A 26,202-nucleotide genomic window follows, 5' to 3' on the forward strand; every position below is an offset into this window, starting at 1 on the left:
CTCACTGTGAGCTAAAAGAAACCTTTGCTTCCTGAAGTCACTCTTGTCAGGTATTTGGTCATAGCAATAAGAAAAGTAATTAAGTCAGGCAGTGGTGGCATATGCCTTTAATTCCAGCACTCAGAAGGCAGAGGCAAGTAGATCTTTGAGTTCAAGGCCAGCCTGGTCTACAGAGTGAGTTCCAGGAAGCCAGGATTACACAGAGAAACCCTATCCCCCCCCAAATAAACAAAAACAAAATAAACAAACAAAACAACAACAACAAAAAAGGAAAAGAAAAGAAAACTGAGGAACTAAACCACACAATTTCTGGGGTCTTTTTAAACAGACATATAAACTGCTCAGGGCTGAAGGCTGACTGACTGCCTGGATATAAATCCTCCTGCTGTCATTTATAAACTAGTGACTTCATGTGATAACCCTGGGTTTCGGTTTTCTCATCTTCAAAAGAAAGGGAGTACGTTAGTTGCTTTCCTTATCACTGTGACAAAAAAATAAATAAGTAAAAAGCCTGACAGAAAAACTGAAGGGGGAAGGACTTATTCCTTATTTTGACTCACTGTTTAGGAACTACAGTCCATTGTGGTGGGAAAGGGTTAGTGCTGCATGGCTCAGCCCATGCAGATGGAGCTTATACCACTGTCTTCTCTTGTGGTGCTGACCAGGGAGCAGAGAGTGCTCAGGCAGGAAGTAGAGTCAGGCTATAGCCTGCAAGACCCTCCCCTAGACTTTGCAACCCAAAGATTCTAGAACCTGCCTAAACAGAGGCCACCCTGGGATTTCTGAGATCTAGAGAATGTGGGCAGTGGGCACAGAAGGGTCACTTTACAGAAAGGAAGATCGATCTCTCTCTCTCTCTCTCTCTCTCTCTCTCTCTCTCTCTCTCTCTCTCTCTCTCTCTCTCACACACACACACACACACACACACACACACACCATCTGCTTACCAAGCATGCAGTCACATACACCTTGTTCACTACCTCAGCCTTTTTATCTACAAAATGCAAATACCAATAGCTCCTCTCAGGGTTGTTTAGAAGATTAAATAATGCCTATAATGTGTGGAGCACTTCGCTGTGGGAACACAGCAGTTATTTAATAAATGCTAATTTCCCTCCTTTTCCCTTCAAATGGAGCATTATTCCCGAGGCCTGAAGGCGGGTGGGCTGAAGAATGGAAGCTAAGGAGCAGGGCTTTGTCTCTACCACCTTATGCAGTCTGTATCACATGGGCTCACAGCAGAGAGCCTGCTCACTTATCCTAACAGAGCTCTCAGAAAGCCCAATCAACAGAAATGTTGAATCTCTTTCCCAATTCCTCTTCTTGACCTTCCCACAATAGGAGCCCCTCAAGAGTTAGTTCTCTAGGCTCCCCTGACCACTATTCTTTCTATGTGGAGTCATTGGCTCTAGTATAGGCAGAATTTGGGCTCCCAAGGCTTCCTTCAAGAATCTACCATCCATGAAATCACAGCATTGCTGTCCCAGCCACTCTGCTGTCTGTGTGCTGAAAGTCAGGTTCTGTGCACCTGGCCTCTCCTTTCTCTTGGATGGGCACTGTGAGAAGAAATGGACATCTCCTCTGAAGGGCTTCTCTGTGATGGTTAATACCTCTTGTCAGCTAGATGAGATCTGGATTCACCTGGGAGATGGGCCCCTGAGCATGTCTGTGGAGGATTATCTTGACAAGGTTCCTTGAGGTAGAAAGATCCAACCACAGTGGGTGACACCATTCCCTGGGCTAAGATCCTGGATTATATAAAATGGAGAAAGTGAACAGAACAAAAGTATCCATCTTCTGCTTTCTCACTTCAGAGGCAATGTGACCAGCTGACTCAAGGTGCTGCTACCATGGTTTCCCTTCCACGATAAGCTGTACCCTTGAACTATAAATCAAACTCTCTCATGTTCCTTTTGTCAGGGTCTTATATCACAGCAACAGAAAAGATAACAAAGACACCATTAGGCTGCTTCACCAGTTAGCTCTTCCAGATTGATGACAACTGACAAGTCCAGAAGAGCAAAGGGTTTTAAATAGACACCACAAAGTCACTGAAGGACCAGGAATGGCCTGTGGGTTCTTCCTAGACTCTGACATAGGCAATTGGCCTTTGTGCATTTGTATGCTTGTATGTATGTATGTATGTGGTGTGTGCTTTCCTAGGAAGATCCCTAGGTTTCACTGGGCACCCATTGATCCCCAAAGCATAGGCTTCCAGGCTTTATATTCCCTCTACCTTCTGGGAGAAGATGCTGTGGATTAGCAAGTCACAAGTGTCCTATCTTGAGGGAATGGAAGCCTTCTCTTCTTCCATACCTAGGCAGCTGATGCCTCCTTGTGTGCTCCTCTATGGTACTTTCATGTACCTGTCTTGATCCATGGAGTCCAAGGCTCAACTACGTACAGACCACAGACCCAGAAAGCTCTCTGCCCTTCTTCCTTTTTCCCTCACCAAACACTTCCTATCTTGCATGAGCTGGTTCTGGGCAGGCATTCACCCTACTTGTCCTCAATAACTGTTTGCACAAACTGAATCATGTAGGGGAAGCTGTAGCCAGCCCCTAAGAAGGCGTGGCTACTTCTGAGATATAGTAAGAAATTACCAATACGGAGTCAGGTAGAAATATAAGGGTATTTAATAGGGAAAAGCCTTACTTACAGAGTGAACCAGCCAGCCGGTGGTAGTCTGTACAGCAAGAAGCAAAGAGAAACCGAAACCGAAAACGCAGTCCCCCTACTCACTCTGACCACGCCCTCACAAGCCCTCAGGTACTCTTGTAGCCAGCCCCTAAGAAGGCGTGGCTACAGCTTCCCCTACAGAATCATGCATGGGATTCTGTGGGATAATCACCACACTTGGCTTCCAGACTCAAGTTTTCTTCTCCTGTTCCCAGGCTGTCGTGTAGCCTTCTGGGAAGTTTTCTCATCACTCCTACCTCTAAGGCTTGCTCTACTGATTCACCCATCACTCCCACGTGTGAACCCCTTCCCTATCATCCAGTCACTCTCCATGGTAACCTGTTCATGCTTTTCTTTTCTCCCCCTGTTGATAGCAGAAACAAACTCCCTCTGCCTCCCTTCTTTAAATGCTGCCCTTTTGCAAGCAGCTTCTGTGAACCCCAGGGCAGGATCAAGAAAGCCAAGTGGTGCTGGTGAACACCATCTGCAGGCCCAGCCAGCATCCTGACAGTTCTTTGTTCTTTCAAAGTCAGTGGGAAGAAGCAGTATAAATACCATTCCTCTCCCTGCTCCCCCTTGACAGAGGGACATGGTTGTGCTAGAGAGGGGCCCTCTCCCACTTAGCTGTGTCCCCACAGTAGTGACTTGCTACTGCTGTCCTTATATTGATAGCAGCAGGAACAGCTTCAAGTGGTGGCAGCATGTACATAGCACCATGTCCTCAGCCTACAGACTAATCCTTCACATTTCCCCAGTGTTCTAGAAGCTTCTCTTGGAACAGGGATGTTTTCCTTCCCATCAGTGATGCTGCCTCTTGTCTTTCCTGTTCCCCTGCCCTGCCTCCTTCCTCTCCCCTGTTCTTTGTGGCATTCCCTCTACCTTGTAGGTGACATCATCTTAAAGAGATGTCCATTGCTTTACCCTCAAGTAGAGGACATATCTCTGGACTGTGTATCCTGACAGCTTATGCTTCTGGTGGGAAGGCCTAAAGCTCCCTGTAGGTTCCTGAAGTTTCCTACTTTGCCTTTTATAATGTTTGGTCTCAAGTCCCCATCTCAAGGGATTGTTGTGTAGATTATAGGAGTCGGTGTAGGCAGAACATGTGACCCAGGCTTTGCCACACATTGTACTCCAACAAAGAAATTCCCTCCTTACCTTCCTTCCAATTCCCTCTGGCCATTGACTCTGCTTGGATGCAATCACTTCATTATGAGTGGCCAGAATCTTATCTATGGCTCTTTTGGTGTATACCATTACAAAGCATTCATAAGTCAAGGGAACCCTACCAATTCCTAGTGTCTTAGTAAGGTTTCTATTGCTGAAAAGAGACACTATGACCACAGCAGATCTTATAAAGAAAACATTTAATTGCAACTCTCTTACAGTTCAGAGGTTCATTTCATTATCTTCATGGTGGGGAGCATGGCAGCATACAGGCAGACATGGTGCTGCCTACATCTTGATCATAAGGCAACAGGAAGTGGACTGAGTATCACACTGAGTGAAAAGTGAGCAAAAGAGACCTCAAAGCCCACCCCCACAGTGACACACTTCCTCCAACAAGGCCATGCCTCCTGATAGTGCCACTCCCTTTGGGAGCCATTTTCTTTCAAACACCACACATAGGGTTCTGACTGTAAGACTTTCCCATGCCCAACATTGACCACCCTTTTTGAGGGGGATTCCTAGTGCTGTGTCCTCCACACTTTTGCTGAGGGAGTAGATGAATGATCTGGGAAAGATGATAAGAGGTCCAAACTATAAAGCTGGAGATTCACACAGGCAGATACAGTAAATTCTTCCATATGCCGTGTCCCCTTCAGACCAGGTATCTGGGTATGTGGTCCTACCCTGGAGCAGTCCAGCCTTGCACCCATATGACCCATGAGCTCTTCCCATGGTGAGTACCAGATCTAGCTGAAACAACTCTTCATTTTCTAGAGGTCTGAGAATGCTGTCACAATGACAGAGTCAGGATGTGGCAAGGGAGGGCTTCAAGAACCTCACTAAGGTACTAGTCCTAGCCTGTTCCTGTCCCAGATACTATTTCTAGTCACAGTCTTTTTTTGGTGGTGGGGGGGGAGATGGGCTGGTTTCAAGACAGAGTTTTTCTGTGGCTTTGGAGGCTGTCCTGGAACTAGCTCTTGTAGACCAAACTGGTCTCAAACTCACAGACCCACCTGCCTCTGCCTCCCGAGTGCTGGGATTAAAGGTGTGCACCACCACTGCCTGGCTTCTAGCCACAGTCTTATTAGAGCCCCAGTGCAACTAACTGAAGAATACATATCTTGCATTAAAGGAGATGCACCCAAATATTTCCTTTCCACGAGTGTCTAGCATGGGGCAGGTGTCTGGTCTGATGCTCCAGTAGATATATTTAATGAACAAATGCATGAAAAGTCCCTACTGCTGTTTCAGTTCATCTCCCAGAGGTCTTTACTAAGAAGATACCAACTAAAACTCCATTATTACTCTTAATGTTTGGGGGGCATCATTCAAGGCCTTTATAATCTTTCTTCCACTCACTCATCCAACCCCCTCTCTCCTCATTTGATCTGTATCCCAACACCCAACTATACCCTCACTAGGTCACCACATCTCAGTCATGCCATGCACATTTACATGTTTCCTGACTCCACTCTGTGCTTCTCTATCTGGGATGTTTTCTGTGCCTTGTGACTTCTTAGTAAAACCCCATCATCCATTTAGTACCGACTCAATCATTGTATTAAACCCAATCCGGTGCTGCCTCTGCCTTTGAGAACCCCATTGAGGATAGTAGACTAGCTCAGTTGGGCTTGTTGAATGCATGAATGCCCAGCCAACAGGAGCACTGTCCCTGGAGCCAAAGGCCAGCACATCTACCACATACAATGCACTAAGATATTTGTTTAATGATTTGCTTCCACTGAAGCATGATCATGTTGGGAGAACTCTGAATTGCTTCCTACAACTAGTGCTCAGTGCTGCACTCACCACATGCCAAGTCCTGGGAAAATGACTGTCTGGTGAACCCCAGAATGAAGAGAGTGCAGAAGGGATTCTGAGCAGAGAAGCAGCAATATCTTTGGCATTTGAGGGCATGTCTGTCAGGAAAGTAATATTTCTTGGGTCTCTAAGGCAAGTTTCCAGAGACGAGTGTGATGATGGATGGTCCTGAAATGGGGAGGTCAGGAAAAATCGATGGTTTTCAAGGCCTGACCAAAACTGTGCTGGCAGTGTGCTAGCTGCAAGGGTCATAGACATCTGAGGGTAGCTCCTCACATACTTATTCCTCCCACCCCCCCACCCCCTGTATCCAGCCTTGCAGTGGATATGTCTGGCCTAGCAGTCCATTTCTGGCACTCTGATAGCATACTAAGAACCTAGGCTTTGGATTTTTGGCAGCTTACAAAGGAGACTGCAGGACCTGAAGTTGGTTCAGTAAACCCATGTGTCTGAGGATGGAAATTGGAAGAAGCCAGTATCAGAGGTTTGCTGTGATGCCAGCAAGGGTGCCTCTTTAGCCTAGACTCTGAATGGAAAACAGAAAACAGAGCAAAAATAGTTGTTTGCCTAACCAGACTACCCCCACCAGTTAGTGAACTACGTGAACCAGCTACATGCCTGCTGCCTCAGGCAATGGCTCCTACCACACAGCATCCAAGCCTGAATTTAAGCCATTTTCAAACCCAATCTCATCTGGTCTCATCAGAACTCAGACAATGGTAGAAATGGCTTTTGATGGGCAGTGTGGGCCCTTCTTCCTCTCTGTCTCCAGGCTTGCTCATTGTGACCATGTCATAGCTGAGGCTGGGCTTCCTCAGTCTGGCAGAGGATGGAAGGGCAGCTCAGAAATGCTTGTTGACTGCATGGATGCCCTGCCAAAAAGAACACTGTCTCTGGAAGTACAGTATGCCATAAGCGCCATACCCCTTGACAATTCTCCACCTTGGACTAAACACTAGCTTGGAACCTGGGTTCAGACCAATGGGATTTGGGGCAGGACTGCCTCTTTGGTACTGTGACATTAGGCAAGGGCACTGATTTTCTTGTCTGTAAAGTGGGGTTTGTAAGTCATGCCTTCTTTGTCAGTCAAAGTGAAGGCCTAATAAACTGAGTTACATCAAGTGGCTTAGGTTGCATCTGGTATATATGTACAATGCCCCTAAAGGTTCCCAACACCACAGTTATGATAGGGACAAGCTGAAGGCATGTGGCTGTATAGTCTATGGTGACCATGAACTTCCGATCTTCCTGCCTCCACCTCTCAAGTGTTAAGGTTATAGATGCACACAACAATGCCTGGTTTTTGCTGGGAGTGGAATCCAGGGCTTCACACATGTTAGGTAAGCACACTACCAACTGAGCTATATCTCCAGCCCTCCTTTACATTGTTATTTCAGTTCCTTCATGGGAGCAGAGAATGGGAAGGTACTAACATAAGTGAACAGAGGCCTCTAGGAGGAAAGATGGCAGAGTCTGCCTGCCCTCTGCCCTGCCTTATGACCCTGGGACTGAGTCTATATTTTGCTGCTCATTATCTATTCAAGTAGAAGAAAATCATACCATGTGGAAACTGTTTCCATTTAAAACATAACTTGCAGGGTGCCATGAGGGTTGGATGGGACTATGAAATGAACCTGGTGGGTCCAAATACAGGATGTCAGAAAGAGTAATGTTCAAAACTCCCAGGTAGGTGCTAGGCCCAGCAGTAGGGCCACTGGCCCTTTCTGGACATCTTGCTAGTGAGGTCTAAATCTGAGTGTGTGAGTTTCCGCCTCATACGCCACCTGTCCATTTAGTAAGTCTCCATGAAACCCCTGGGGAGGACACTAGGCACCTCCCCCAGGATCCCAGAGTCCAGGGAATAGTCATTGAACCCACATGGAGGAATTCAGGCCCCAGGGCAGGATGAGCTGAAGGACCCACACTGACGTCATCCTGGAGGATCCTGGTGTCAGCAGTAGAAAGCTCTAAGCTGAGACATGATCCACCATCCCTTCACTCCAGTGGGATATATTCATGAAGCAAACACTTCCTTCCAGGGTCCCCGCCACAAGCCACAGCTCTCAGTGCTGGGACTCAGCTCCGTGCCTGCCACCTAAGTGTGCATAGATGATATCCAGGTGCACAGACTTACCTCTTTCTGTCCTGGGGCTTCCTCCAAACCCTTAACAGCTCCTCTGGCACACACTAAACAGGCAGATATTCTGAGAATAAAGCCCATTTTGGAGCACCCACACACACACACAATGGCTGCTAGAAATGGGGATACAACTACCCTGGCCCCCAATTACTACTCTCATTTTGCTTATCTGTGAAACGGATCCAAAAGCCTAAATAAAGGAGAATAAAGAGAAATGGATACCCTTCCTTTATCCTTTCCTCTGCTTAATATGACAAAATGAAGTTTGTCCGATGTGTGTTCGGTACCTAGCATAGAGCCTAAAAGGAAACTGTATATACCTTTCTTCCCCAGGAAGAAGTAGAAACTGAGTTGAGAATATAATTTTGGGGTCAGAGTCCAGAACTTGGAATATTGGCTCAATGACTTGCCAGTTACTGGAGAAGGTATTTCACTTCCTTATGCCTCAGTGTTGTCATCAATCAAATGGGTTGCTTATAGTAGTAATACCTACTACTATTGTTGTAACAGTTGAATGGCAATAACAACAACTCTCTGGTAGGAGAAATCACATGATTGGGGACTATTTAAAGAAACATGTACATGTTGGGAAGAGGATGGACTTGAAAGAGGGTGGAATATAGTGAGTAGATGGCCCCAAGGGGACGACCAGTGGCATTCTCTATTAGGCAGGGGTGGGATAGAGGGTGTCAATTTGCAGGAAAAATTTTGCAGCCTGGATTTTCCAAGTGATGCAGGGGTGGGACTGATTCCCAGCTAGGATGGCTTCCTTTAAAGGAGAGGAAGCAGCATCAAGAATTCAGAATAAGGAGTACAGAGCAGTGCTGCCGAAGCACTCCGCATCCCTATGGTCTCCTGGCATCCCGCGCTAAGCCAGGTGGTAGACAGTGTTCTAACTGCACACGAGAGGAAACCAAGGCTCTGGTGGATTTCACCCACACCCAGTCACACAGCTAGGACAAATGTGTGGCAGAGCTGAGAATGAAATCCACTCGGAAATCTTTTCAGAAAGAAAGAAAAACAGGAGGGCTGGAGGCAGACCCTCTGGGCTCTGCCCTGTCACCCGCCCCTTCATATGGAGGCTTCTCCTTGAGAATAGATTGCCTGAAGGTGCCCTGTGAGCCGAGGAAAGGGGCGTCACACTTTCCCATGTGATGAGCTGCACCTGCTGTGTGGTATAAATCTGTGTGACATCTGCTGGTCCCCAGGCCTCACAAATCAGCCAGATGGAGGCAGCTGGGCAGGTGGCCTGAGCAGAGGTGATTTGCAGAAGGGCAGACCCGATTCACAGCCAGAGAGAGCCTTTACCTCACCCCTAACAGGCTGCTAAGGAAGTTCTGAGCCCCTGCTGATAACTCTGGAGCTGTGTGCCAGAGGTTGCTCCTCATTGGTTTTGTGGAACAGGTCTAATACCCCCTGTGTCTGAGGGGAAATGGTCCTCTTGCTTCTCAGCCCCACCCCAGACTGGGAGCACTGCAGATGAGGAATGCATCCTAAAGCACTGTGCTAGTAAAGGCAGGAATGCCCTGATCAGAGGGAAGTTGTTAGTGCAAAGGCACCGTGGTACAGGTGAACTCGGACTGAGAGTAATCGGGGCTGGACCCTTGACCTCATGGATCTGGGAAGCAGATCAGAGGATAGGAGGGGGAGGATGGAGGAAGCAGCTCATAACTATTGCTGTGACATCTATGGAAGTTAGTGTCTGATGCGTTAAGAATCTCTGAATTGTAGAATTTTGGACCAAGAATCCTAAACTCTTGTGCTACCTCTCAGGAGAGTATGCTGAAGTTTATGAGCTGGGCAATGCTATAAAACTGTCCCAAAGAGAAACTAAAACTTCATGAAAAGAGAAGTAAGTACCAAATGTCAAGTTGGTGTTTGGCTTACCTGCCAAATGTGCTGGACCTTTCCAAATGCCATGCCCAGGGTGGGAAAGCCTGGCCCTTCTGGAATATGCTTTGCACCCCATGACCCCTGCTCTGCTTGCCCTCAGCTTGGATGAAGCCTGTTGTTGTATGGGTTCTCCAGAATTTCTGGGGCTCTGAGTTCATGTCCTACCTAGATGATGGGGAAGGCACTACTGTGTACCCCAAGCCAGGGTGCCAGGGCTGGAGCAGTGTCCTCAGCTTAGATACAACTGGCATCAATCACTTACTATGGTCTTTTTAATAAGCCCTGTGGTTCCTTCCTAAAGCCACTGGAGCAGAAAGAGTCACTTATGATTAAGCAGCTTCCAGCATCTGGGTACTATCCTACCTTTGCTTAATAAGGTCCCTCCTTGAGCCCCCAGGGAGTACAAAGTTGAGCTGGTCCTTCTCCAAGTTCACTGAACCAGGGACACAGCTGATCTCAGTTCACTATTCTCATTTTCATTTACTCAGTTACTCAAGGTGATGAGCAGACAGCCACAGAAGGCTGACCCCATGGAAGAACCCATGCTTTGAGGAAGACAAGGCTGTAGAGCAGAAAGGAAGACAGCATAGTCTTTAGGGTCAGGCAGATCAGAGCAGGACTCCCCACTCCTCCCTCCCTCCTGTGCATCTAGACTTTACCATGCCGTGTAAAGTCTCAGATCCTTCACTCGTCACCATTTGAAGGTGGTACTGGTCTCTGAGCCATGTTGCCCAGGCTTGCATCACTTGGCTGTTGCCGTGGTGCTGAGCTGATCCTTGCTTCTCTCTGGGCTCTGAATATTACTTCATTTGTGGTAATGATAAATCAAGAGGGGAAAGATTAATTTCCAATCATGGTTTCAGAGGTTTATGACAATGGCTAATTGTTCTTATTGTTTGTGAACACATGAAGAGGCTATGGAGGAGCATGTGGTGGAGCAGAGAGCCTTACCTCATGCAGCCAGAGAGGGGGGAGAAGAGGAGGAGGAGTGAGAGGGAGGAGAATGAGTTAGAGAGAGGAGGAGAAAGAGGAAGTCTCAACAATGACTATGATGAGAAGGATCCAGGACCCTTTCAAAGGCACATTCCTCCCATTGACTTCTTCTCTAACCAGGCCTCATCTCCTAAGGTCCTCATCACCTCCCTTTATCTCATTTAGTAGTGAATCGGTAAGTGGATTAATACATTCACGAGGTCAGAACCTGAATTATCAAGTCACTTCTAAACACAGCTGCTCAGAAAGCCAAGTCTTCAACACCTGATCCCTGGGAGGCTATTTGTGATCCAAACTATAGCCAACAGTATTATGGATATTGAAGGCTGAGTGAGTCCTCTGTGAGGCAGGTTTAGGATAGTGCTGGGCACCTAAGGGTAGACAAAGGAACTTTACCCACGAGCACCACTGTCTTCAAGTTGCAAATGCATATTTCAGAAGTTCTCTGTGAGTTACGATGGAATGATGGGGAGCATACTGGAAGAGTGTGTCTAACACAATGAGTACAGTGTCCATCTCGTGACAGCACCTGTGGAATGTACCACAGACTGCACCCTGCCTGCTCTGGGTTATAACTTCTGGGTTATAGTGCTGGACCTAACTTGCCATTGTGAGCCTATAGATCCTACACAATGCAGCTCCTTCTACAGGCACAGCTCCTGCACTGCTTAGCATTAGTGGCATCCCATCTGGCCAGGTGCTTGAAACAACATGGGGGGGGTACACAACAGACATTTGTAGGCATTGGAAATTGAGAAAGAAAGGGAGAGCAAGGGAGGATGAGCTAGAATGAGATTTTGCTGGAGCTCAACACAGGACTACTAGGCAAAGATTTTCATGTCCTCTGTCGAAGTCACTTCAAAAGTCAATTTCAACCTCTTTGGGATCATCCTTGTAGATTCCTGGGAATTTCTCTAGCACCAGGGTTTTTCCTAACCCCCTAATGGCTCCCCCTATCAAGCTAACTCTTTCATTGCTCTCCCCTTCCATCCCTCCCCCAACTTGGTCTTCTTGATCCCTCCTGTTCCCACCCCTTCCTTCTACCCCGCCTCCCAGTTTACCCAGGAGATCTTAACTATTTTTCTGGGGCTTTCTTCTATCACTTGGTCAGACTAAGTTGAGGTGTTACAATGTGCCTGGTCCCTGTGATCATGTTCAACAGCCTTCTGTGGGGTTCCTTCATGGACCACTTTCCCAAGTCTGCCAAACAAACACAGCCAGCTCAGCCTTCAAGTGAAGGGACAATTTGATTTAAGATCATTTGAAATTTCCTTCAGCACCAGCTGACTTTGAAGAAGTGCATCTCTTAAAGTAGCTGGACTAGTGTATGGAGGACAGAAGAATGACCCAAGGAAGACATTTGTAACCTGCTAATGAGTTGAGTTGAAAGTTTTATGATCTCTCAGTGAGAGTTAAACATGCATCAAACTGTTCCATTCTGGAATCCATGCTGCCCTGTCCAGACCATCAGCATGGCCCCCTGAGTCCATTTTCTTCATGGAAGATGTGATGAGTATCACCTTCCTTTGGTTTTCTTTGGCTCTCCAGTGCTCTGATGATCAGCTAGTTTTGACAGCCATGGCATCCTTACCTATAATCTCTGTTTAAACTGTATTGACGTAGGATTTGTGTTTCAGTGGCCCTGAATGGCTTTAGAGAATGGCCAGTTAATCTTCTGCTATGGAGAAGACCAGCTGCTGCTCACTCTTAAAGGAATAAACCAGATAAAATGTGCTGTGTTTTCCACCTTTAAATCAACATCATTAGTAGCAACTGTTAGTGTTCACACTGACCAGCGGAGATGAGGCTGAGGGTCAAGTACCACTGCAATCCAGGCTGAGCTTGCAGGGATAGCCTCGAGATCAGGTAGAGGAGTGACCAGAGGGAGACAATACAGTGGTCTGTGCAGAGGGCAGCTGGGAAACTACAGTGGACAGTCCAAAGCATGTCTTTGGGGACACCTTTGGGGACAGCCCCAAAGGTGAGTGTTGTGATTTGAGTCTTCAGTGTCTCCCAGAGCCCCCGTATCAAGTCTGTAACACCATTACGAGTTAATGGGACCTCACAAAGGTATCCAACATTTTGGGGTGTATGTGTGTGTGTCTGTATGTCTGTGTGTCTGTGTATGTCTATATGTGTGCATGTGGAGGCCTAAGGACAGTCCCAGCTGTTTCAAAGATGCTATCCATAGTATTTATTTAGACAGGATCTCTCTCTGGCCTAGAACTTGCCAAGTGGGCTAGGCTGGCTGGCTAGTGAACTCTAGGGACCCACCTATCCCCATCTCCCATGTGCTGGAGGGATTACAAGTGCATAAAGCTGTGAAAGGTTGTTTTTTTTGTTTTTTTTTTTTTAATGTGGTTCTGGGAATTAAACTCAGATCCGCATGGTTGCAAGGCAAACACTTTACAACTGAGCTACCTCCCCAGGCACCTTCTTAGTGACTCCTCTGGGGCAGAGAAAGTGAGGAAATTCTCTGAAATCCTCATGAAAGCGCACCAGGCTGCTGTGGTTTTCAGTGCCCTCACAAAATGAAGTGTTCCAGTGATATGGAAAGCTGTGCCTTTAAGAAATAAGAGCCTGGAGAGGTGGCTCGGTGGTTAAAAGCACATACCTTTTGCAGAGAATCTGGGTTTGGTTCCTAGTACCCACATGGCAGCTAACAACTGTCTATAACTCTAGTTCTAGGGGATCTGATGCCCTCTTCTGGCCTCGAAGGGCACTTTACATATGTGCAGGTCAAACACAGAGAGGAAGAAGGAAGAGGAGGAAGGAGATGATGATGATGATGATGATGATGATGATGATGATGATGATGATGATAAGCATGCAGGCTCTTCCTTGCTAATGAGACTAAAGCCATTACCAAAGAGCTTCATGAGCATTCTACCAACGCCACCCTTCATTTTATGCCACACAGGAATAACAGCAAGTTTTCCCCTATCCCCCTCCCATGTGAGATGCTGGTGAACTGATCTCAGTCTAGCCTACTGAATTCTGAGAAAATGGGTCTCTGCTTCATAAATGACCCAGTGTGTGTATTCATTAGAGCCATACTCTAGGAAGGATTTAGACAATGACTCTACCCTATGACATGATTACCTCGCCTGATGCCATCACATGGAGGATTAGGATTTCAACAAGCATTGAGTGGGACCTAAAGACTGAGTCCACTGACACTGACTTGCTCACAGCCACAGCAACAGGGAAGAAGCTTTCTCATCTGCAGTCCTGCTTCCCCCAGACCACAGCACACAGAGGGGACTGATCCCCTCAACACTAAAAGACAAAGAAGAGGTACTGGTCTGCCTGCCCTTGGCAAGCCTAGCCAAACTCTCCTGAAAAAAACCCCATGCCTCTGCCTTCCAAAGAGCAGAGAGGCCTATGCAAACCAACTTCCCAATGTTTTGGTTTCCTTCACACCATGATGTCCAGCTAAGCCTTTCAAACTGATTGACAGTTGTGGGTGCCTTACCTCCTGTCCAGCCTGTGAGTCCTCACTGTGGACTGGCTGGTGAACCACAGAAACACTACAATGGGGCAAATATAGGGAAAGAGTTCTGTGCAGCCAGGCTGTGGAATTCCCTACTCCTCATTGGTCTGAAGGACTGTGAGCTGGTTCTTGGGGAGCACTCCCTATAGGGACATGGAGCATAGTCTGTGCCCTTTCAGGGTGTCATCACCACAGCTTACTGAAGTCTCTCCATGTCAGCAGAGCAGGAATGTGTGGACAGCGGGAGAGGGCCGGAAGCACCACACAAACAGGAGGGTCCCCAGCCCCATGCAGGACACAATTGCATTTCTCTGTCAGCACCAGCTGTGGACAGCTCAGACATTTACTGTCAGTCTAGGAAAGTCCCAGAGAGCAGACCACCTGCCTCCTGGCTTCCCAGCATGCTGCCTTAAGTGCAAAGTATAGCTTCTCCACTCTGCAGTTTCACACCTATCCTGCCCTACTATGATAGTCTATTAAACATTATTTATATTGATTTAAAAAAATACTTTTCAGGCCTCTAATCCCAACTCCTTGGGAGGCTGAGGAATGGAGGGTCACCAGTTAACAGCTAGCATGGGTAATTTAGTGAGACCTTGTCTCAAAATTAGGATATATAGATTAGGTAGATATAGATAATATATGGCTGTAGCTGAATGATAGGTGCTTGCCTAGGATGCATGTGGTCTTGGCCTCAATCCCCAGTACAGATCCACCCAAACAAATGAACAACCCATACTTTTTCCTATAGTTTCCATAGGGGAAAAGTTAAAAATCATTTAAATCTTTCAGATTAGAACGTTGACAATCAGTCTTGGGTTAGGTTTGGAAGTAAAAATGTGGATCAAAGTATGATGGTTAAAACTATGATGGTTAGTCATTATATTTATCCCCAAGCTTCCCAGCAGCATCAGCCAAAGGCAGGTATGATCCATTATGTGCTTATATTTTGTTATAAGGTGAAGGAGACTATTTTTCTATTTTGCAGCAAGTTCTGAGAAATACTTTAAATATATAAAACATTTAGCAAGATATCTAATATACATTAATTTATAATAATATAGATATATAATTATAATTGTATTATATATTATATTTATTAAATTATATATATAATTATTTATAATAGTATTAATATATAATGTGTATCTCATAGGCAACAAGGTGGAAAACAGTTTTTCTGGGACCATGGAAGAACCTTTAGGTATCTCATACTATTTCACAATTGACAAAGGTTGGAGGAAAACATGGAAGTTGAACTAGGTGAAAGTACTTTGCAAAAACTGGGCCAGAACCTTCTGTCTCCTGGAATATTTTAAGCATTTCAATGCCCTGTTCCTCTCTTACCCCACCCTCTCTTCCTCCCGCTCCTACTCTTTACCCCCACCTCTACCTTCTAGCCCTCTTCCTCTCTTTCTGCATTAGCAGTTACTGGCACACATTTGAATCTGAGCATGTTTGGAATTCAGCTGGCTGCAGGCAGACTTGCCCATTGGCAGCCTTTGTCTGGCCCCTGGTGACAGGTTATAAAGGAACTAAAACTTTTAGGGAAACCAAATCTGTCATACTTGCTGCATCTTCTCAGCTGACCCTTCTGTGTCTGATGCCATTTCTGCACCCCAGCCTTATTCCAATGCCGCTGTGCAACAGACAGCTTGAACAGTTTTCTCTAAAGGCAATCCCAGAAATCAGTGTTTTCAAACATCAAGTGCTGCTTGGCATAGAGTCCTGCAGTCGGGGTATGGGTCTCTGGGCAGCTTGTCAGATAGCTTGTGTCTGCTCTGCATGAAGTCGTGGGTTCATCTCACTCTTTTGGACCTTAGCATCACTTCACTGGGGTCAGAGGATCTATGATGGCCTTGCTTCCCTGTCTGGGCCACTCATCCTCTAGGAGGTTAGGTTCAGCTTCTGGGCAGCCAGAAAGGGAAAGCTGGGGCTTCAGGTCCCCTGAGATAGACAAGGGAGGGTATGAACTCAGCTTGGGGAAGGGGAATTCCTAGTGTGTGTGTGGGACCCTTTGGCAGCAATCCCCACAGCATGCCCTCATCAGTGTCTTGGAACACTGTTCTTGGTGTGTATGAGCTAAGGTATTAACATTGAGCACATGCAAGTTCCTTGCTTCAATATGGAATCCAGAAGTGCCTTACCCATGACTCATCATACCCTGATAGATTTAACCCCGGTGATAGGTAGTTGGCTCAAAAGGAATCCTGCTCAACAGACTGTGAGGAACTCAGGGTTCTTGCTTCCCCTGCTATGAAGCAGAATGATCATGGCCACTGTGTCTACCCAGGCTGAGAACCCCCATCACGGGGGAGGAGGAGAAAGCGCATGGTACATACTAAGCCAGGCACAGTGACAGTGAGTGGTAGCCCACTGCCCCCCATTGTTCCTACAGCACAGTGATTACCACTGACCTCCCAGAAACATGATCCAGGCAGAGTCTGAACTAAGGTATCTGTCACTGGGGCTTCTCTGATTGGCAGCAGGAGCAATGGAGGGGGCTGGGCAGCAGGAGGCAGCTGAGCCGACAAGAAGCCTGGTTTATTAGTTACTTCTCTCAATGTCTGACCAATACCTGACAAGAAGCAATTTAAGGGGAGAGGAGTTCCCTTCAGTTCATGGTTTGGTAAGACACAGTCAGTCCTTCAAAAACTGTTGTCCAGAGCCCATGAGGTGGCTTGCTATAACACACTGACTTCTGGGCAGTGATGTGGACCCACCCCCCAGTGACCTTCTTCCTCTAGCTAGGTTCCACTTCCCAATGTTCTATGACTTCCATGTGTTGTTCAATGTGGGCTGGTGTGTGACTTAGGGAGAGGAAGAGTCCTAGTGTGATCCAAGAGGCTCAGCTCAGAAATGCAATGCATGTCAGTATCTCGGCCATGGACTGGAGGAAGGAGAGAGGATTCTGGGAGATGCTGAGGTGTGAATGTGTAAGTGACCCTTGTAATAGAGCCAAGTCTCCAGCAGGACAGGACAGTGAGGGATCAACACCTAAAAGATGTGGTCACCCAGGTGTGGCCCTAGCTAGCTAGCACCTTCATCTGAAATATGTGGCCAGGAAAAAGGCAAAGCAGCAAGTTCTTGCTTAGCCAAGGACAGGGCTATACTACCTGGAGGCAGACAGGGCAGCACCAAATGGACAGCGGTAGGCAAAGGTGGTTTGATGTTATCATTGGCTTCTTGGGGTTCCCCCAAATAATCCCCAGACCAGTGCCACCAGCTGAGGACTAAGTGTCCAAACACATGAGCCTGTAGGGAACACTTTGCATCATATTACAAATTTTAATGGCACAGGCTGGTCAAATCCATAGAAAACTGGGGAAACTGATGAGTTCTCTCAAGCCCCCACCTTCCTGTTGCCTTGCTGTGATGATGAACTGGATAGTGTGTGTAGATCTTGATAAGAGCATGACACTGAGGCTTAATAAACACCATCTTCCTGTTTTCCCCCAAAGCTGAGCTATGTGGCCTGTGAAACCCTAGAGAGTGGAGTGGGGTGCTTTTGCCTCCTGGGAAGGGGTGGTACTTCACTTCAGTACTGTGAATGTTTTGGCTGCTTCTACCCTTTGCTCTTACCCAACTAAGAGGTATTTTCTCACCAACAGAGGAGCTCAAAGAAAAGTTGACTGAATATGTGGACAAGGTGAATGGCCAGAAGCCAGGCTTCATCAAAGTTGTGCGCCACAGCAAGCAGGAAGGACTCATCCGTTCCAGGGTCAGCGGCTGGAGGGCAGCCACAGCCCCTGTGGTGGCACTGTTCGATGCCCATGTGGAGTTCAATGTGGGCTGGTGAGTGCTTCAGTGAGAGGAGGGGTCCCAGTGTGATCCAGTGGGTCTGACTCAGAAGTGCAGTACATTCTGGGATCCTAGTCATGGGTTGGAGGAAAAGGAAAGGGTTGTGGGACAACTAAGATAAGGCTGTGTAAGTAAGCCAAACCTTTCAATAGGACTCAACCTCAAGCAGGAAAAAGAGTTAGGGGTCAGCACCTGAAGGATATGGTAACACCCAATCTGTAGGGTTTTAAATACTCTTTGGAGTCTTACCACATAGCTCCCAAATAAATACACAGAGACTTATTCTTACTTATGAATGCCTGCCCTTAGCTTGGCTTGTTTCTAGCCAGCTTTTCTAACTAAAATTGACCTGTTTCTCTTTAACTATGTTTTTCCTCTAGGCTTTTTTTGCCTTTTTTAAAAAAATTCTATATATCTTTCTTTCCTTCTTACTCCATGGGTGGCTGTGTGGCTGGCCCCTGGCATCCCCCTCCTTTTTTAGTCCTTGCTTTCTTCTCTAGATTTCTCTTCCTATTTATTCCTTCTGCTTGCCAGCCCCACCTGTCCTGTCTCCCCTGCCTTGCTACTGCCCATTCAGTTCTTTATTAGACCAATCAGGTGTTTTAGGCAGGCAAAGTAACACAGCTTTGCAGAGTTAAACAAATGTAACATAAAAGAATGCAGCATGTCTTTGCATCGTTAAACAAATATTCCACAGCATAAACAAATGTAACACAAATTAATATTCCACAACATTGATCAGGAAGACAACTATATACAACTGGCAAAGCAGAGGGATGGCTCAGTAGTTAAGAGCACTTGCTCCTTTTGCAAGGGATCCATATTCAGTTCCCAGCATCCACATGGCAGCTGATACCCATCTGTAGCTCCAGTTCCAGGAGATTCATTGCCCTCTTCTGGCATCGACAGGTACTGTACACATACATGCATTCAGGCCAACACTAGTACATATAAAAAAAATTAATCTTAACAACAACAGAAAAATGGAGAGTTTCTGTCCAGTCAAGCATAGGCTTGTGCTTCAGGCAGCTGAATTGGAGCAGGGACAACACAGATGCCTTTCTCACAGACAGAGCAAGAGTGAATGGGCAGAGGTGGGTAAAGGTGGCTTCCTGGACCCTAAAATGTTCTCGGAGCCTCCATCCAAGCAAAACTAAGTCTTATTGAGTCTCCCTTTGTCAAGTCAGACTGGTCAGGTGCTGGATGGGGTAAGAGAACTGACAAGAAGGTGCTGTGGCTGCTTCTGAACCCCCATAGGGCACCTGATACTGATGCCCCTGCAAGGCGAGGACAGTGTGGTGCTGTTCACTGTGCATAACACTAAGGTTGACTGAATAGCTGGGCTACCTAGTTTCCTGTCCTCTTTCTTCCTGTGCTTGATGACCTCAGTGTGTCCACTCCCCTTCCTAGCTCCATGGTGCCACCCTCTGCCTCAGGGGAGCAGGGTGAGGAGGACATGCTGACAGCAAGGAGTGCAGGGCCTACAGGCAGCCTGGGAGGGATGCTGGCATCACAGACCTAAACCAAGCCTGAAGCATAGTCATTTTTTATTCTTGAAGTCCCTGTGTGCTATTTGTGACTATTTAAAAAGCATTTCCACTGGATTTATGGCCAGCCAAGGAGAGGGACACTTACTATTTCAAGCTGATTTGAATGAACAATTATGCACAGAATATATTATTAATGAGAAGTGTATCATTCCTGTCGGCAAACACATTATTCTCCTGCTACCCAGAGGGGCCTGCCAGTTTCTGGGGGAAGCTTGGATGCCCACCCCTCCTGAGGCAAAGGAGAATGTAACTTTGCCTACACCACCCGCCTCTTCCTCCAGATTGGTTTAAGCAAAATCAAAACCCAGGCTGAAAGTTTCCTCTAAAGCCTCAAATCTGTTCCTTCTTTCTTTTTCTTTTTCCTTTCCTTTTTTTAATCTTGATTTTTGTTGTATGTGGGCAGTGGGGAAATAATCGCACAGGCTGGGGGAGACTCAGTTCAGCTCTGGTTGTACTGAAGGGTCCACTGGGCTTCTTGCCAACCCTGAAGTCCTTAGCCCAGGGAGGTCAACTCCAGAGGATGCAGGAAATCACTTCTCTCTGTCTTGAGGGAGCAGGGGTTCCTTCCTCTTGCTGCTGGCAAATGACTATGGTGAGCTGCTCATCTGGCTGTTGCCCACCTTGGCAGCTGTAATTGATCTCTTCTTCCTTCCTGCTCAGGGCGGAACCAGTCCTCACCCGCATCAAGGAAAACCGGAAACGGATCATCTCACCATCTTTTGATAACATCAAATATGACAACTTTGAGATTGAAGAGTACCCACTGGCTGCCCAAGGCTTTGACTGGGAGCTGTGGTGCCGCTACCTGAACCCACCCAAGGCCTGGTGGAAGCTGGAGAATTCTACAGCCCCAATCAGGTATGGAACCCTTTGTCATTGGTCTTCCTTGGCCCTTACACAAGGGCTTCCCTCCCTGCCCAGGCCTGGTGTGGGTGGCAGAGAGAGGGGAAGGTGGACAAGAGTTACAGTGTGATCTTCAGACTCTGCTCACACACTCTCAGGGTCCCTTTTCAAAGAACTAGAGGAGCAATCAAAATGTCAAAGTCTCAAAGGCACTAATCTTTAAAAACAGATTCTTTTTTGTTGTTTTTATTCAGGTGTGTGTGATGTGTGATGTTTGAGTACTTGGGGAGGAGGGTATCAGATTCCCTGGAACTGGCATTACAGGCTGTTATGAGTCAGCTAATGTGAGTAGTGGAAAGTGAACACAGGTCCTCAGGAAGAACAGGAAGTATTAACAGTGGGGCATCTATGACCCCAAAGTTGCTCCTTTTTACACATCGCCATGTGTATCTCCTAGGTATAAAGCACTGTGGTTGATGCTAGAGATTCAGAGTAAGATTTGATTTCCAAGCTCTCCAAGCCTGGAATACAGTGGAGGTGAAACACATCATAGGTTTAATGATAATTCTGCCTCACAGGTAGGAAACATGTAAGGGAAAGGGAAGCATTCGGGCTCATTTTCAAGAGTGGGAAGGAGATAGCTAGGTTGAGAGTGGCACCCATATGAGACACTTATGGTCACAGGGGAGGCTCAGAGAGACCCTAAGGAAGAATGTGAGCTGGGCAGCCCCAGCAATGAGGGCACACCAGACCATGGGACAAGTGTGCCTGATGGTGTCTGAGTTTTATCCTGTGGAATACAGGCACAAATAGACTCCATCAGCATTTCAAAAACCCCACACTCTTTCTGCCTTTGATACTGTATTCCTAGACCCCAGACATACTTCCCTCTGCTGCCTCAGGACTCCCATAATAGTCAGCCCTACTAGCCCTATTTCTGTGTGTTGGTGACAGGGCTGACATCTACTTCCCTCCATTAAACAGACAAATGATACCAGATGATGACTTTTTTTATTCCAAGGGGGCTGCCTTGGAATAAGATACCAGTCTTACATTGTATTGCAAGAGAGAGAGAGAGAGAGAGAGAGAGAGAGAGAGAGAGAGAGAGAGAGAGAGATTATGAAAATATTCATTCAAAAAGTCAATATCACAAACATTATTACTGGAAGAACAAAAATCATACACAAAATTAGATGGAAGACAACTTTCCTGATATTTTGTGACTTTCTCAATCTGTCTTGTGTTGCTATAACAAAATACCAGAGGAAGGATAATTTATGAAGAATGATGTTTATTTAACTCACAGTTAAATAAACCTCCAATACGGAGGTTGAAATTCTGAGACTAAGTGGCCCTACCTGGCCAGCCTCTGGTGAGGCCTTTAGAGTATTAGAACAAGGTTGATGGCATCGCATGTCAGGAGCAAGAAGGAAAAGAGCCACACATGGAGAGGCTAAGTATTGTAAACTGGGCTTGCTTTCAGGTGTTTCTAATGTGTGGCCCTGGGATGTGTGCATCAAAAGATAGGTATTACTGCCACCCAATATGATTGTAGGTGACAGTACCACATCACAATGTGAAAAGGTTGAACATGTCTGTATCAAGAATTAATTTGATCCCCTGAGAACTACACATATTCATTCTCATGCATTTCCTTTCTTTCTGAGAAATTTATATATGTATACAATGTCTTTTTATCAGCTCCACCCCTCACCTCCAGCTCCTCCCAAATACCATATTCTCTCTCTCTCTCTCTCTCTCTCTCTCTCTCTCTCTCTCTCTCTCTCTCTCTCTCACACACACACACACACACACACACACACACCCCTCCAAACTTTGTGTCTTCATTGTTTTACCCACTGAGTCCAATTAGTGCTGGCAGTGTGTGCATGAGTGTAGGGCCACCCGCTGAAGCATGAGAACCCTACCAGGAGCTTCATTCCTGATAAAAACTGATTTCCCCTCTACCAATAGCCATCAATGGCAGGTGGGGTGGACCTTTGTATGCCCCTCCTCCATCCCTGATAGAATTTTGACTCACTTGATCTTGTGCTCAGAGCCAACATCTGGGCTCATTTTAAGAACTGTGATGGAAACCTAGTGAGGAGGGCCAGTGCAATCAGCAATGCAAGGCATGAGGCTTGTTGGATGAGATGCTTTCAAAAATTTTTTTTCTTATGGTACTGGGTATCAAGCCTAGGGCCTTTGGCTTGCCATTCAAGTACTCTACCACTTAGCTATATCACCAGTGCTGCTGTCTTTGGAAGGACATGGAGTTTAGTGCTGGTGTCCCCTACCAGTGAGACACCAGCAGGATAGCGTGATAGATGCCTGGAGCTGAGGTCAGCCAGGGTCTCAGGCTGGAGCTACACCACAGGAGTGGCAGGGGTGGGGGCGGAGGCGGGGGTGGGTCACTAGCTTCTTGGTGCAAGGTTTCACAGAGAATTGCTATCATGAGAGAAGTCAGCAGGAATGCCAGGGAATGCTTCTGAATTGCATATCATCTGCTGTCCTTCTTGGCCTTCCATGCCATCCGGCCAGGCTGGAGGATTTGGTGGAGGAAAGGAAAGGAGAAACTGAAGAACTCTTAGGAGTGAGAAAACTGTCAGTCACATGAAACTGTACTCATCTTTGGAACTAGAAACAGGTTCAGAAAGGACTATATGCTTAGGGAATGAATGCTGATGCAGGGGGACGCTTAGCCAGATGGATTCCTGGGGTCACATCACCAGACTGTTCTATATGACTTCACTTCCACAGACTGCAGACTGCAGGGTATCGCACATGTGTGTTCTTAGACACTCTGCTCTGATGGAGAACAACAAATCTGTATACAAGAGATGAGCATTATGGGAATGACCACCCTCTGGCTGTGCATCTTGAGCAGCTCCACAGCCTCTCTGAGCCTCTGTAACATCTGATCAGTGATGACCTCTGTCCCTCTCACTACATCTCTTTCCAAATTCTTCTGTGTGTTTACCACCTTTGCTGGGCACAGATACAGATTCCCACTGTTTTTTTTTTTTTTTCCCCACCCTCATCTCCTCTAGCCGGCTACTCCATAATGTCCCCTCATATCAGCCAGGCTGACTTGAAACTCTGAAGGTGGCTAATAATGGCCTTGCACTCCTGATCCTCCTGCCTCTGAGTTCGGGGATCACAGGCATATGCTACCATGCCTAGTTTATAAAATGCTAGGGATCAAACTCAGACATGTATGCTGGGTGGCACTCCACTAACAGAGTAACAGTCCCGCCTGGCTGAGTATTTTTTATTTAAAAAAAAAGAAAAGCATACGCATTCATAATGTTGTTCTGCTTGAAATTTGCCTTTACCTATAGATAAAATCTACAAACTTTTTCTATGCTACTCAAAGCCTTCTATAACCTGGTTCTCACCAATCTTTCTAACTGAACAGAGGTTGACATTGGGGATGATGGGAAAGTCCAACCAGAAGCAATCTGGCCATGTGGCTCAAATTACAAAGAAGCAATCTGTATCAACAGAGTGAATGGCATACAAACTCCCCACCGCTAATGCACCAGCTAGCATAGTGGGGAACAATGGCTGGTCCCAGCACAAGAGCTGTCCCTACTGTCTTAACCAGCTTCCTTGGAATGGTTGAATGGATGAAGGTGAATCTAGGAGACTACCCAGAGAATGAGGCCCCACTGGATCTGGCAGCAGATTTGGGGCATTGATCCTTTCAGTTGGGAATTCTTTATCCTCAAGTGACTCTCAGACCAGCCTCTGCTCATAGCTGGCCATCTGTCTCACCCTGCAGGAGCCCCGCCCTCATTGGCTGTTTCATTGTGGACCGACAGTACTTCCAGGAGATCGGCCTGCTGGACGAAGGCATGGAGGTCTATGGAGGCGAGAATGTGGAGCTTGGGATCAGGGTGAGTGGAGTGTCTCCCACAGGGCTGAGCTCAGTTCCCATGAGGGTAGTGAGTGAGACTAGTGGTGTGGTGTGGATGATTTTTTAGTTCATGATACAAAGGGGGCTAAAAGTTAAGAGTCACACACTGACTCAGAATGTCTAGTTCCTAGCCCTGGTACATGTAGATAGAGCCAGGGATTCTCAGAGCAGAGCCTGTTGGATTGTCAGGAAAAAGAGGCCTTCAGAGCTTGTTTGCCTAGAGAATTAGGCTCCCAGTTTAGCACTTTTGTTAAGACTAAACAAATCTGTTGGGATAAGCAACAGTAGGCATCAAGGGGCAGCTGGACAAGAGAGACTCTCAGAGTCACTTCTCCATGGCTGTCTTCTCCATAGTGGACCATAGAATGTTCCCAAAGATGGTTATAAGGGGTCTAACAAGAAATAAACTCCTGGGTATAAACAGCAAACCACAGCCACACTCACTCCATGCTGCTTTCTGACCCTGTGCAGTGCTAGGCAGACCCACGGGCTATCCTGCACCTCATGGTGTGACTCTGTGAAAGGTGCCATTTTCTTTCTTACCCTACAAGAACATTGACTAAGTTTCCTGGTTCCTTCCACTTGGCTTGTGGAAAAGAAAAAAAACCCAGGATGATCTCCTCCCCGATCAGGAAGGTATATTAGGTGTCCTGGTGTTTGGTAGAAATGTGGTGATGGCTATCATGAAGGATTATCTGTGTCTAGGAATTACCCCTGACAAACCCATGGCTTGAGCCTTGGCATGTTCCCATAATGGCTCCAACTCTCTTTAATAATGCATCACCCACATAGCATAAGTTTGCCAACCTTAGAGAGGACCTTTTACCTCCTGGTGTCTTTTCTTATAAAAATTTCCTTCTCACAGCCAGCCCATTCATACCTCATGCAAACCTCTTCCAAAATCTGGTCCAGTTGACCATCTTTGTCACTTTGAACATAGTATGTGTATCTGTTGTTTCTAGGTCTAGACCTTTAGCTCCCACTTAAGAATCTACTTTCCCCTTACCTTTAATCTCCTCATATTCCCACTCCACAGAGTAAGCAACTGGCCCTGGACAACCCTCTCCTTAACCCTTGCAAGGAGGACCAGATTCTGACAGGGAGCATCCCATAACACCTGAAGGACCTAACAGTCTGGGGCCCAATTCATCCCAGACTTAATACTAGGCTTTGAGGACTGGCTGAAGGAATAGCCTTATGAAGCTGAGCTTGGAAAATACTTCAGACACCTGTATTCACTGGCACTCCAAGCAATTGCTTTAGAGGCAGTGGGAATGCACAGTCTGATGGGGAGCTAATGTATTCATAGAGGACAGCGCCTGCATAATCACCCTCATTTCTCCAGCTTTCCCTCCACTGGTCATTTATTCACCACCCGCTGGCGTCCTCGCCATCTCATTTCAGCCCTGCTCTTGGATAAATGCTTGCCCCCAAACACAATCTGTTTCACCAGGAGCAGCTGTCAGGAATCGGCTGAGCGGGCAGCACCGCCTCCGGTCACTTGTGTTCTCTGGGTAAAAATGTCCAGAAATGGGGAAAGGAATTAGATTTGTGAACTCTGCTTCCAACGTATGTGTGAGTCAATCACAGAGTGGTGGTGATGTCTGGCTTTCCTTCCTTAAATTATAAAGCTATTTTAGAGTATGGGCCTGGGTGAGGCTCTTGAATATGTGTTAAAATATCTTTGGGTAGTTTCGTGTTCAGGGTTTCAAATAAAGTATAAAACATCTTCAGGTTTTGTTTTCCCTCCATCTCTCCCCTCCCACTGGACAGAGATGAAGCATCATTGATGGCAAAGGAAAAGGAGGCTTTTAAAGCAGGGCCCAGCCCCTGTAAGGTGGCGGAACTAAGTACTCAGGGAGGAACCAGTTCATTTGTATTCTGGTTCCTCCTTGAGGGGGTG

At 46.7% G+C, this 26,202-nt stretch overlaps 1 protein-coding gene across 3 annotated transcripts in view; it reads left to right on the plus strand.

The window, feature by feature from the left end:
• The window catches only part of Galnt18 (polypeptide N-acetylgalactosaminyltransferase 18), a 309,335-nt gene that overhangs the window by 201,366 nt on the left and 81,767 nt on the right, over positions 1-26,202 (plus strand). For 2 of the 3 annotated variants that reach the window (XM_035441323.1, XM_035441324.1), the window contains exons 4-6: positions 17,798-17,981; positions 20,198-20,395; positions 24,165-24,279. In XM_035441323.1, the coding sequence (XP_035297214.1) occupies positions 17,798-17,981; positions 20,198-20,395; positions 24,165-24,279 (497 nt within the window). Of the gene's footprint in view, positions 1-17,797; positions 17,982-20,197; positions 20,396-24,164; positions 24,325-26,202 lie in introns of all 3 variants that reach the window. The other variant, XM_035441322.1, reaches the window with a different exon arrangement.

The sequence above is a fragment of the Cricetulus griseus genome, chromosome 3, assembly GCF_003668045.3.
Source record: "Cricetulus griseus strain 17A/GY chromosome 3, alternate assembly CriGri-PICRH-1.0, whole genome shotgun sequence".
Lineage (NCBI taxonomy): Eukaryota > Metazoa > Chordata > Mammalia > Rodentia > Cricetidae > Cricetulus > Cricetulus griseus.